Source organism: Chiloscyllium plagiosum, unplaced genomic scaffold (assembly GCF_037043375.1).
Source record: "Chiloscyllium plagiosum isolate Xiang-an unplaced genomic scaffold, Cpla_swu_hap1 HiC_scaffold_2, whole genome shotgun sequence".
In the NCBI taxonomy this organism is placed as follows: Eukaryota; Metazoa; Chordata; class Chondrichthyes; order Orectolobiformes; family Hemiscylliidae; genus Chiloscyllium; species Chiloscyllium plagiosum.
The window spans coordinates 74400650-74414184 of record NW_028270140.1 but is presented as its reverse complement, the minus strand read 5'-3'; the positions used below and the strand labels follow the sequence as shown (position 1 = coordinate 74414184).

The window sequence follows — 13535 nt, the reverse complement described above, 5'->3', positions numbered from 1 at the left end:
CTTATCATTAAGAGTATAAGTTCTGCTAAGATTTGCTTTCCCAAAATGCAGCACCTCGCATTTATCTAAATTAAACTCCATCTGCCACTCCTCAGCCCATTGGTCCATTTGATCAAGATCCAAGGTAACCTCCTTCGCTATCCACTACACCTCCCAATTTTGGTGTCATCTCTGGGCAATTTTGATAGGCACAGACAAGCATTTCTGCAGCTATGGGCGAGACTTCAGAATAATGTGTTGCCTCCCTGGTGTCAGGGTCAAGGACATCTGAGAGCGGTTTCGGCAAATTCTCCAAAGGGGAGCATGAGCAACTGGAGGTCATTGTACACATTGGTACCAGCAACATAGGTAGAGAAAAGGAATGAGGTTCTGCATAATGAATATAAGAAGTTGGTAGGAGGTTAAAAAGCAGGAGCTCAAGGGAACTCAAGTGATCTCTGGATTACTCCTAATGCCATGCGTTAGTGAGAATAGGAACAGGAAGATAGGCAGATTAATGTACGGCTGAGGAACTGGTGCAGGATGTAGATATACCTATTTGAGCAGGAGCAAAACTCTGCCTTATTTCCCAAGGTAAGGTAGGTAAGACTGAGATGCTAGTGGGGAGTATTTTGGGATCAGTGACCATAATTCTATTAGTTTTAAACAATTTATAGAAAAGCATAGGCCTTATCTCTCATTTCAAGTTCTAAATTGGAGCAAAGCCAATTTTGACAGTATTAGACAGGAACTTCAAAAGTTGATTGGGTGATGTTTGTTCACAGGCAAAGGCGTGACTGGGAAGTGGGAGGCTTTCAAAAGTGACACAGTGAGAGTTGAGTGACAGTATGTTCCTGTTCGTGTGAAGGGCAAGGCTGGTAGGAGTATGGATGACGAGGGACATTGAGGGTTTAGTCAAGAAATAGAAGGGAAGCATATGTTGTATGTGGTTAGCAGGGAATTAATGAATTCCTGGAAGTGTATAAAAGCAGTAGAAGCATACTTGAGGCGGGAAATCAGGAGGGCAAAAATGGACATGATAGCTTTAGCAAATAGAGTAGAGGAGATTCCAAAGAGATTCTTCAAGTACAATAAGGGAAAAAGAGTAACTTGGGAAAGAATCAGGCTCCTAATAGAGATATTTGTGACATTCACAGGCACTGGTTAGGTAGCAGAAGACTGGCAGCACACCACTGGTCAGAGGACTCTACTCTGAACAATAACCTTCTACCATCATCCTCTGTCTCCCACCATCAAGCAAATTGCACTGGAGAGTGGTGAATGTTGTCATTATTTAAGAAGCCTTACAAACAAAAGCCAGGGAGCCATAGACTGGTGAGCCTGATATCAGTGGTGGGTAAGTTGTTGGAGGGGATTCTGAGAAAGAGGAGTTACATGTATTTGGAAAGGCAAGGACTGATTAAAGATAGTCAGCATTGCTTTGTGTGTAGGGAAATATTCTCTCTCAAACTTGAGTTTTATGAAGAGCTGATCAAGCAGATAGATTAAGGCAGAATGGTAGTTGTTATTGACGTGGACTTCAGCAAGAATTCAATAAGGATTCACTGGTTATAAAAGGTTAGATCCAAGGCGAGCTAGCCAATTGGATACAAAATTTGCTTGATGTTGGGAGACAGAGGCTGGTGGTCGATGGTTATTGTTCAGACTGGAGGCCTTTGACCAGTGGTGTGCTGTAAGGATTGGTGCTGGTTCCACTGTTTCTTTTACTTAACCAATTTGGATGAGAATATTGATGTGGTTACTAAGTTGGCAGATGATGCCAACATTTGTGGTGTAGTGGACAGTGAAAATTATCTAAGAGTATAATGGGATCTTGATTGACTGGACCAATGGGCTGAGGAGTGGCAAATGTAGTTTAATTTAGATAAATGAGTGGTGTTGTAGTTTGTTAAGACAGACCAGGGCAGAACTTGCACCATTAATGTTTGGGTCCTGGGGAGTATTGTCAAACAGAGACCTAGAGGTACAGTTAAGTAGTTCCTTTTAAAAGTGGCATCACAGGTAGATAGGGTGGTGAAAAAGGCATTTGGCACGCTTGCTTTTATTGCTCATAATATTGAATATAAGTGTTGGGATGTCATCTTGTGGTTATACAAGAAATTGATGAAACTACATCTGAAATACTCAATACAATTCTGGTCACTCTGCTATAGGGAGGAGCTATTAAACTGGAATAGGTGCAGAAAAGATTTACAAGTACATTACTGAAACTGGAAAGGTGAATTATAAGGAGTGGCTGGTTAGATTGGGAGTTTTCGTTTCCCTGAAGTATTGGAGGCTGAGGGATGACCTCACGTTTATAAAATCATGAGGGCCATAGATAAGGTGAATAGCCAAATCCTTTCTGCAGGGTAGGGGAGTCCAAAACTAAAGGGCATAGATTTAAGGTTAGAAGGGAAGGATTTAAGAGAAACCTGAGGGGCAACGTTTTCCACATAGATGATTGTGTATATGGAACGAGCTGCCAGAAGAAGTGATAGAGGTGAGAACAGTTAGAATGTTAAAGGACATTTGGACAGGTACGTGAATAGGAAAGGTTTGAGGGATATGGGCCAAATACAGGCAAATGGGAAAATCTTGTTGGCATGGGTGAGTTGGACCAAAAGGTCTTTGTGTTGTTCTGACTCTATCCGATCTGTTCAGATGATGGCATCTTCTGTACTAGTACTTCCAATATGTCTTTCTCCTCAACCAGCTTACTTGCCAACCATGGTGTACAGGTCCCTCCCACTGTATCTAATTTACTTTTTGTGCATTTCAGTCCCCCCCCACCCCCACTATATAGTCATGATATGGTTCCCCTTGTTTTCATCAGCCTCTGTATTCAAAGGATTACCACCTGGATAATTGCCACCATCAAATATATCTTCTCTTGCCTTTTCCTTGTATCATTTCATTCCCTGATACCATTGGGAAGCACAGTGGTTAACACTGTTCCTTTAAAGTGCCAGGGACCTAGGTTTGAGTCCACCCTTTGGTGACTCTGCAAACTCTACACAGACACATTCTCCCCATGTCTGAGAGGGTTTCCTCCAGATGTTCTAGTTTCCTAACTACAGTTGAAAGATGTGCAGGTTAGGTGGATTGACCACACTAAAGTGTCTATGGTGACCAGTGGTGTGCAAGCTAGGTTGATTTTATCCCTGGGAAATTCAGGGATACAGGGATGGTGGGGTGGGTTTATGTAGGATGCTCTTTGGAGAGCCCATGTGGACTCGATGGGCCAAATGGCTTCCTTCCACACTGTAGAGATTCTATAATGCCCTGCTCAAACCTCGTGTCCCGCTACTTAGTCACCCCCTTATCCCGTCCCTCACTTTTCTACTCCTTTTGCATGCAAGTACTGAAGATGCAGTACTAGTCTTCAACCGCCTCTCAACACCATTCAAGGCCTCTCATCCTCTTGTGCTAAATAACAGTTTGTTTTTGTTTGTTTCAATTTAATGTGCTGTATTCAGCTGCTTCTAATGCAATAGTATTGCTACAAAGTTGAAAGAGTGTATGGTCACTTTGAGATAGAAAGTATTTTCTGAATTTAAGTACAGCCACAGCTGCCGGTATAAAGAACAGTTAAGAAATGGGCTTTTCTAAAATAGAAAAAATGACAATTATCTGTTAAGTGGATACCTGAGTTTTGGTAGCTGTTCTGACGACAGGTGCATTAAGGACATTTAAGTAACTCCTGTATAGGCACATGTGAAAAAGTGTATAGGCTATGCGCAGGTAGGGAAAGAGTTAAGTTTGAGTTTTGTGAACTGGGGTTCAGCTGAGCATGACTTGGATCAGATTAGATTAGATTAGATTACTTAGTGTGGAAATAGGCCCTTCGGCCCAACAAGTCCACACCGTCCCGCCGAAGCGCAACCCACCCAGACACATTCCCCTACATTTACCCCTTCACCGAACCTGCAATTTAGAATGGCCAATTCACCTAACCTGCACGTTTTTTTTTTGGACTGTGGGAGGAAACCGGAGCACCCAGAGGAAACCCACGCAGACACGGGGAGAATGTGCAAACTTCATACAGTCAGTCGCCTGAGGCGGGAATTGAACCCGGGTCTCTGGCGCTGTGAGGCAGCAGTGCTAACCATTGTCCCACTGTGCTGCCCATAAGAAAAGAACTTGCAGTTAACAATGGGGTGCTGGACGCAAAGGTAATGGGTTAACAAGGTGAAAAAGCATTCATTATGTCAAGTCATTTAACAACATTGGAAGCATTTAGAATGTAAGGTCAGTTTAACAAGGTGGAACGTATTCATTATGAGAAGCCAGTTAAGGTTAAGAACATTCATTGTGTAACAGCAGATGGCTTAATCTTTAGTATTGACACTCGCTGATTATAACGGTCACGCAATGAATATGTATGTTGCCTTATTTGGGTGCTCTTCCCTGTAAAGTGACTATAGAATTAATTAACAACTGCTGTTTGAAAGAGAAGACCGAGAACTCATGTCCCTGTGCACGGGCGATCGTTCTCTCTCCCACCAGGGCCCGGAATAAAGATGAAGGGGTAAAACTATACTGTGTATCTGAGTGTTTTGCTTCAGCTGAGGGGGAAACGGGATGACACATGGATGATAGTAAAATGAAGGGTATGTAGGTTAGTTTGACATGTAGCTGTGAAGGACATTGGTTAGGCCACCTTTGGAATACTGCGTACAATTCTGGTCCCCCTGCTATAGGAAGGATGTTGTGAAACTTGAAAAGATTTACAAGATGTTGCCAAGGTTGGAGAGTTTGAGCTATAGGCAGAGGCTGAATAGAACATAAAACATACATAGAACAGTACATCCCATGACAAGCCCTTCATCTTCTATGTTGTGCTGACCTTTTATTCTACACTAAGATCGAACTAACCTACACATTCATTTTACTATCATCTATGTGCCTATCCAAGAGTTGCTTAAATGTCCCTAATATATCTGACTTTACCACCATTGCTGGCAGTGCATTCCACGCACCCACCACTCTTTGTAAAGAACCGTCTGATACCTCCCCTAAGCCTTCACTTTAAAATTATGCCCCCTTGTGATAACCATTTCTACCCTGGGGAAAGGTCTCTGACTATCCACTATCTATGCCTGTCATCATCATGTACACCTCTATCAAGTCACCTCTAATCCTCTTTTATGTTCCAGTGAGTAAAGCCTTAGCTCCCTTAACCTTTCTTCCTTAGATATGCCCTCCAGTTCAGGCAGCATCCTGGTAAATCTCCTCTGTGCCCTCTCATCCATTTCCTCATCAAAGTGATTTATAAGAATCACAGAGAGCAGAGGTCCCAGAACAGATCCCTGTGGAACACCACAGGTCACCGAGCTCCAATCTGAGTACTTTCTACCTACTACCACCCTTATCTTCTATGGACCAGACAATTCTGTATCCAGACCGCCAAATCTCCTTGTATCCTATGTCTCCTCACTTTCTGAATGAGCCTACCATGGGGAATCTTACCTATGTATTGCTAAAATTCATGTCCATCAAATCCACTGCTGTACCTTTTTAATGTGTTTTGTCACATCATCCCAAAAAAATTCAGTAAGGCTTGTAAAGCATGACCTGCCCCTCATAAAGTCATGCTGATGGTCTCTAATCAAGTTATGCTTTTCCGAATAATCATAAATCCTGTCTCTTGGAATCCTCTCCAAATAATTTGCCCACTACTGACATAAGACTGGTCTATAATTTCCAGGATTATCCCTATTCCCTTTCTCAAACAAAAGAATAACATTTGCCACCTTCCAATCATCTGGCAGTATTCTAGTGGATAGTGAGGATGCAAAGATCATCATCAAAAGTGCAGTAATCTCTTCCCTCGCTTGCTGTAGTAACCTTAGGTATATCCTGTCTAGTCCAGGGGACTTACCTATCCTTACGTTTTTCAAAATTTTTAGCACTTCCTCCTTCATAACATTAACCTGTTCGAGCATATCAGCCTGTTTCATGCTGTCCTCACAAACGACGAAGTCCCTTTCACGAGTGAATACTGAAGCAAAATATTCATTTAAGAACCTCCCTTATCTCCTCTGACTTCAGGCACAAGTTTCCTCCACGACCCTTGATCAGCCCTATCCTCACTCTGGCCATCCTCTTGTTCCTTGCAGAGGTGTTGAATGCCTTAGGGTTTTCCTTAATCCTACCTGCTAAAGCTTTTTGCTCTCTTCTCCCCCCCCCCCCCCCCCCCCAGCTCTCCTAAGTCCATCAGTTCCTTCCTGGCTATGTTGTAACTCTCTAGAGCCCAGTCTTGCTTCCCCAATGTTAAGCTTCTTTCTTCCTCTTGACTAGATATTCCATGTCTCTTGTTATCCAAGGTTCCTTTTCCCTATCATCCCTTTCTTGCCTCAGTAGGACAAACTTATCCGTCACTACAGGAAGTGCTCCCTAAACAACTTCCACATTTTGTCATGCATTTTCCTGAGAACACCTGTTCCCAATTTAGGTCCCCAGTTCCTGCCTAATAACATTGTAATTCCCCTCCCCAATTAAATACTTTTCCATACTGTCTTCCTCTATCCCTCTCGATGACTGACTGTAGTAAAGGTCAGGGAATTGTAATCACTATTGCAGATATGCTCTCAAATAGAGAGATCTGACACCTGGCATGGTTCATTGCCAAGTGCCAAATCCAATGTGGCCTCTTCTCTAGTTGTCCTATCTATATATTGAGTCAGGAATCGTTCCTGGACACACCTGACAAAATCCACTCCATCCAAACTATTTGCACTAAGGAGGTTCCAGTCAATATTAGGAAAGTTGAAGTCATCCATGACAACAATCCTGTTACTTTTGCACCTTTTCAAAATTTGCCTCCCAATTTGCCCCTCTGTGTCTCAAATGTTATAGGCTGGGGCTATTTTCCCTGGAACGTCAGAATATGATAGGTGACCTTAGAGGCTTATAAAGTCATGAGGGACATGGATAGGATAAATAGACAAGGTCTTATCCCTGGAGTTGGGGGAGTTCAAAACTGGACGGCATAGGTTTTAAGTAAGAGGGGAAAGATTTAAAAGGGATATCAGGGGCAACATTTTCAAGCAGAAGGTGCATGGAATGAGCTGTCAGAGTAAGTGGTGGAGGCTGATACAATTACAACATTTTAAAAGGCACCCGAGTACAGAAGAACCTCAAATATCCAAATGAGATAGGCGGGCACTGTTTCATTCGGATAATTTGATTATTTGGATAATCGATTTTAGCTTAAATAAGGCTGTGCTCCACTGGAGAATTTGTTTAAATCTATAATTTTAATGAATCTCCTATTTAAACAAAGTAAGCTTTGCAGTCTGCAAATTACAGGTTAAAATGAGAAGGACTAAACCCTTACTGTGAAATCCCAGCATCAACAAGGTCCCAAAGAGCTTCTGTGATCACAAGACCATTTACAGTATCCGTTTCCAGAAACTCCGTCTCACGATAGAAAAACGGAAACCCAGCCTCGCGCATGTGTTTACGTTTTTGGCCTTGTTTTTTAAATGAACGGCCCGGTATCTGGTCAGCGTGGGTGAGTTGGACTGAAGGGTCTGTTTCCATGCTGTACACCTGTATGACTCTGTAACCCTATGTATGCCATCTGACCCTTGAAACTCCTCAGTCTTCAGGGTTTTCTCAAGTCTTTTTACCGGTGATGGTGATTTTTATTTCAAGTTCTACTCTTGGAAGGTGAATTGTGCTGTGAGGAGTGATTGTTAAAATTAGACACTTAATCTCTAGGGTTTTGGAGAATGAGAGATAATCTCATTGCAACATCAAAAATGCTCAGAGGGCTTGACAGAGTTGGTGCAGAAAAGATGTCTTCTCTTGTTGAGTGTCTGCAACCAGGGGCTGTAGTCTCAGAATAAGAGAATGCTAATTTAGGTACCAGAATAGGTAGAATTTCTTCACTCAAGATCTTGAATCTTTGGAATTCTCTACTTGGGGGTCATGGAAGGTGAGCGTGTGTGTATGTGTGTGTGTGTATATCTCCCCAAAATTGAAAGTATCAAAGAATATGAGGATAGTGTGGGAAAATGGTGTTTAGATAACAGATCAACCATCAGCTATCGAGTTGTATGGCAGAGTAGTTGTTGGGCTGAATGGTCTATCATCCAAGTTCCTATTTTCCTTCCTGTTGTGTTGAGGCAGCTGCTTTTGCAGTCTGTCTTGCCTTATTTGCGCATACCCATTTCTTTCTACTGTACTCACTTTCTTTGTTTTGTGCCAAGAATCTTTTGGCCCTTAAATGACCCTGCCCCCTCTTCCATTACTGGAAATTCTGTTTTCCTGCTGGTCTCTATTTTCATTGGTTAAACTTTCGCAATTTCTATATTTTATTTCATTAAAACTGATATCATTGACCAGAAATGTATGGTTGGACTTTACACTCCTTCACTAGCAAGTTTGATGTTACAGGTTCCTCACGTTCAATGGACATCCTGCTTGCTTACATAGTGATCCAAATTCTGACCTAACATTGGATGTCTGAATTAAAGTTTTGGAAAATCTAGTATCTGGTTGACCAGACCTTCGGTATGGACTGGTTGGACCATAGGGTCTGTTTCCATGCTGCATGACTCGATGACTCTCTACGACCCCAAGGTTAGGCTGCTGGGCTACTGGTGTTCTGTGTTCTCTTTCCATCACCAAGCACCCCTTCCGTCGTTACTGTACCAAACATGTAATTACTAAACCTGTTGGAACAAAGTTTAAAAAGTCTTGAGGAATGTGGTGATATAGAGGGTAAATTGTATTAGAGTATAATGGCTTTAAACAAAAACATTGATTCTTATTTTCTTTTTCCAGTGTGAGCTTAATGTTCCATTCAAAGTTAAAGCTGGTCATATTGGTAAGTACCTTTCATACAGTTATTGTTATAATGTCTAAGGTTAGCAGAACTTTGTCTTTTTTAGGTTCATTTATTTGACTGGTGTCTGAGTGTCATGACATATCATCTGGATAGAATTCTTCACTAAATTACCCCTTCCTTTTTAACTTGCTAACTGTATTTAACTTCAAACCTGCTATCTCACTCTGCCTTGTCCCTGTTGTGAAGAAAGGTAATCAACCAAGAGGCAAATTGCTTCCCCCTCACCCACACATGCTGCTAGACTTGCTGAATACTTTGCAGAATTTTCCTTTTTATTAATTCTGTGTGGACTATCTTCCTTGTTAATCGTATGGTACTTTGACCTATTGATATTAATGAAGATGTTAAAGTTTTAACCTTGCAAAGTTGAGTAACCAGTATGTTCTAATGCACATTCCCAGGATAATTTATGAAAGGTTATAAATGATATTATTTGGGAACTTGGATTCTAGAGTGAAGGTAAATTTAGTTTTTGCTGTTGAGTGCTGAGCATGTCTGGTCCCTTTTTTTTTTGAGAGTGGGTCAGAAAATTACTTGGAATGCTGAGCTGCAGCTGACCTGTCTAAGAAATCATGTCACCTTGGCTAAGTGATGTGAATTAATGAATGTTAACTAAGTGTAACCTTTACAAACATGTAGAGGCTACAAATGCATGGAGTTAAGAAGAGGAGGTCCATACCAGCAGAGGAAGTTTTATAGTTTGTGGAAATCTGCAGGCCATTAGCTGGAGGGACATATTAAGCTGTTTGTAAGAGCCTCAAAGTAGTCAAAGTCAGAAAAGTCAATTGCACAGAGTTCTGGTCACCACACTACCAGAAAGATGTAAATGCTTTCAAGAGGGTGCAGAAAATCTCTTTACTAGGATGTTGCCTGATATGGGGGATTTTAGCTTTGAAGAAAGGTTGGATAGACTGGTTTTGTTTTCACTGGAAGGTGGGATGTTGAGTATTTATAACCTTATGAATGACATGGATAGAGTGGAAAGTATGAGGCTTTTTTTCTGGGGTGGAAGGGTCAATGCCAGGGGACATAGGTTCAAGGGGTGGGTGGAGTAGAGTTGTTTTGTGGTGTGTGGAATTTAAGAGATGCGCAAGACAACTTTGTTTTTTCACATACAAAGTGCATTGAGTACCTGGAACGCATTGCCAGACGAGGTAGTGGAAGCAGACACAATAACAGCATTCAATAATACATGTAATAGGAAAGGAATAGAGGAATACGGTTCATGTAAGTTAAGATGGTTTTAGTATGGAAGGGCAAAATGTGCCGGTGCAGTCTTGGAGGAGTGATGGGCCTATTCTTGTGCTGTATTGTTCCTTTTGTTCCTCGTGGCATGCCTGTGTCTTGGTGAGAGAGCAATTCACATCTGGTGAATTTGCAAAAAGTCTTTGCAAGAAAATGCTTACACCTTCTCAGTTGAGAGGCTGAAATTAAGAGTATTACTTCATTAGTGTTGAGTGTTTATAGTGAATAATGCTGGGGGGAAAGGAAGGTTCAAATGTTTAGTTTTTGTTGTTTGATATTTTTTTCTAAATTGTCATAACTTGTTTTAAGTTTTGTCTGGAATTTTTATATTCATTTGTTTAAAAGTACATTGACTGTATTTACACAAGATAGTCAGTTAGTGACTCACTGTGATAATCCAAAAGTCAAAAATAAGAGTTGTCTCTCAAAACAAATTTCACTTTAGAACCTGACTTGCCTAGTAAGTCAGCTGGGGTCATGATAAAGTTTTTCTCTCTGGTTAAAACTAAATTTTAATGTTGCTTACTAAAGCAAAGTACTGAAGGTCTTGAAAGCCCAACACAAAAGAGGAGAAAGATCTGGAAACAGGAGTAAATCTGGCAAAGTGTGGCAAGTGAAAGAGTTAATGTTTTGGGTTGTTAAAACTGGGACACATTATAATGACAGTTCAAGTGCAATTTTAAGTAAGCGCAACGTCTTGGCTGGGGGGGGAGCAGATGAGTGGAAAAAAACAAAAAGAATACTTTTGTGGTCTGAAAATGAGTAACTGACAAGAGTTGACGGTGCAAAGCTCAAATGGAGTGGCTATGGGGCTGAAAAAAATGAGAGCTGTGATTTATAGCAACAGCTGGCATTCAAAGCCAACTGGAAAGCAAATGGTATGTTGGCCTTTTGTTTCAAATGGAGCAACATAACAGTAGGGATGTCTTGCTAAAAGTATGGAAGACCTTATTTAGACCACATCTGGAATACTATGATCTGTTTGATCCACTTATCTAAAGACATTGGGCTTATTGCAAAGGTTTCATTTGGATAGTTCTGGGATTGTAAAGGGTCTGAGTCCATGATTGGTGTGTTGATGTTTAGCTGCCTTGCAGGGAAAAACTTATGATCAATCGTATGTAATAGAATCATTGGATACTTAGACTATTGAAGTGGGCTATTCGGCCCATCAAATCCACACCGATTTGTCGAAGAGCATCCCACCCAGACCTCTGCATTTCCTGTGGCTAATCCACTTAGCTTGTACATCCATGGAAACTAGGGGAATTTAGTATGGCCAGTCCACCTAACCTGCAATCTTTGGACTGTGGGAGGAAATTGGAGCAACAGACGTGGATAATGTGCAGACTCTGCATGCATTTACCCAAGGGTGGAATCGAACCTGGTTCATTGGTGTTTGTGAGGCAACAGTGTTAACCATTGAGCCACTGTGCCACTCCAGATTTGGCTCTGCATAGTCAAGACTCTGAACTCATTGAGATCTGACTTTGGTTAAGGATAGCTGACATAAATTTTCCCTGTGTGCACACAGGGTGAATTTAGAAGCGGATTAAAGTTTTAATTATTAGTATGGTTTATCTGTTTACCAGGAATTAAACTATAGCTACAGTAATAAATAAATAGTTCCTGTTCAGTACAGAAACCTGGTCCTTGCTTTCTATCAACCTTGGTTTGAAAGCTAGATAAATCAGGGAACTGCGTATTTTTAAAAGAAACTTTTTAACATTTTGGGATCTCTTCAGGAATAATCAGTCTGATTGACGGCACACTAACTCAGTGAGTCAAAATAGTAACCTGTTGCTGAAGAATGATTTAAATGCATAATTTGGCAGTGTGTGACAATGGGTGGTTTTTCTGGTTGCAACAAAAATGGGGGTTAGAATAATACTGATTGTTAGGAATCTGTAATTGTGATTAATCTGAAACATGAATTTCAGTTGAACTTAGATTTTGGTGATTAACTTCAAGAGGACTCAAGCCAGTGGAACGTGTGGAGTTAGAGCAGATAAAACGTCATGCAGACAGGAAGAACAAGAAGTGGAAATCCATTTCAAAGATAGTACCATTCTGAAATGGGTTCAAGAACAGAGAACCCAGGAGGTTTATATCCATAAGTCATTGAAGATGACAGGGCAGAAAACATCTGAGATCCTTGCTTTATAAATAGAAGCATGGAGTACAACTCCTGCTTCTCTGAACATTTCTTAATAAGTGGTTTGGTCCATACTGAAAAATTGCATTTTTTTTTTGGGCACTGGAAGTGAGGGATTTCAATTATATGAATAGATTGTTGATGTGAGATTTATTTCCATTTGGAGAAGAGAAGTTTAAAAAAAAATTTGAGTTGCTCAATGTCACGAGGAGATTTGAGTTGATCAGTGTCGCTAAGTAGAGCAGTTTAAGAGAAACTGTTCCCAATGGCAGAAGCATTGAGAATCATAAGCTGTTGAAAGAAGGTGAATGACAAGGACTAACCTCTACATGCAGCAAGTAGTTACGACCTTGAAAGTAGTCCCTGGAGAGTATGGTGGAGACTGATCAATTGATTAAATTATAGCATTCAAGTTGGAAATGAATAATTAGGGGAAGATAAAATTTTGCAGGGCATCCTAAGCAGGATGCAGGTTTGGGGAAAGCTGAATTTGTCTTGCCGAGAACTTGCACAGCCCCAAATTACCTTGTTCTGCCCTGCAAGCGTTCTTTACCCACCTTGCTAAAGTCATCATAGTTGAACTGGACTATAGGCTGCTTTCACAGTTTGTGGCGCCAGTTGGCTAAGCTGGAAAACCTTGAAGACACACAGATGTAAATTAAAAAAAAGTGAAAGCACAATCTGCTTTCAGTCAAGGATGAAATTACATTATCATCATTGTCAAAAAATGGGCTGCTGTTTTTAAGTAGCAGAAATGCATAATTTCATGAGCACTGGCATGGTCCTAAGCGATGTACTAAGTAGGTTTTCAATTAACAAAACAACTAGAGAATCATAAATCATTTGTTAGGTAAAACTAAATTTGCAATTCACTGATAAGGACCTTCATTCTATGCCTTTTGAGGCAACAAGTTTTTTTTTGCTGATACACTCAAGTATTATTGACCTCTGAAGACCATAGTCTGGCTAATGAGAAGCATTTGATCTGGAAGATGTGTAGGCAGTTTACACACCCTTTGTCACAAAAATTTAAGGCTACTGCTGGCGTTGTAAATGAGGAATGTGAATACATTGTTTAACATACCACATTTCAATATGACATATGCATCAAATGTTGGAGGATACCATTGTGCTTAAGTGATTTTAAGTGTTCCATTAACTCAGATGTACTGAAGTTGTGGTTATGAATTGAAAAATATGGGGCAAGATCAAAAACTTTTATTAATCATATCTTGTAGATGTGGCTACTAGGTTCAGCATAGTGTGTAAGATTATGGAAAAGTGAGGTCACACAAG

General features: G+C 40.8%; 1 protein-coding gene across 5 annotated transcripts in view; it reads left to right on the top strand.

Moving 5' to 3' along the window:
- Positions 1 to 13535, top strand: part of vps13a (vacuolar protein sorting 13 homolog A) — a 422990-nt gene that overhangs the window by 28608 nt on the left and 380847 nt on the right. For all 5 annotated transcript variants that reach the window (XM_043712521.2, XM_043712537.2, XM_043712528.2 and 2 more), the window contains exon 3: positions 8776 to 8818. In XM_043712521.2, coding sequence (XP_043568456.2) covers positions 8776 to 8818 — 43 coding nt within the window. The remainder of the gene's footprint in view (positions 1 to 8775; positions 8819 to 13535) is intronic.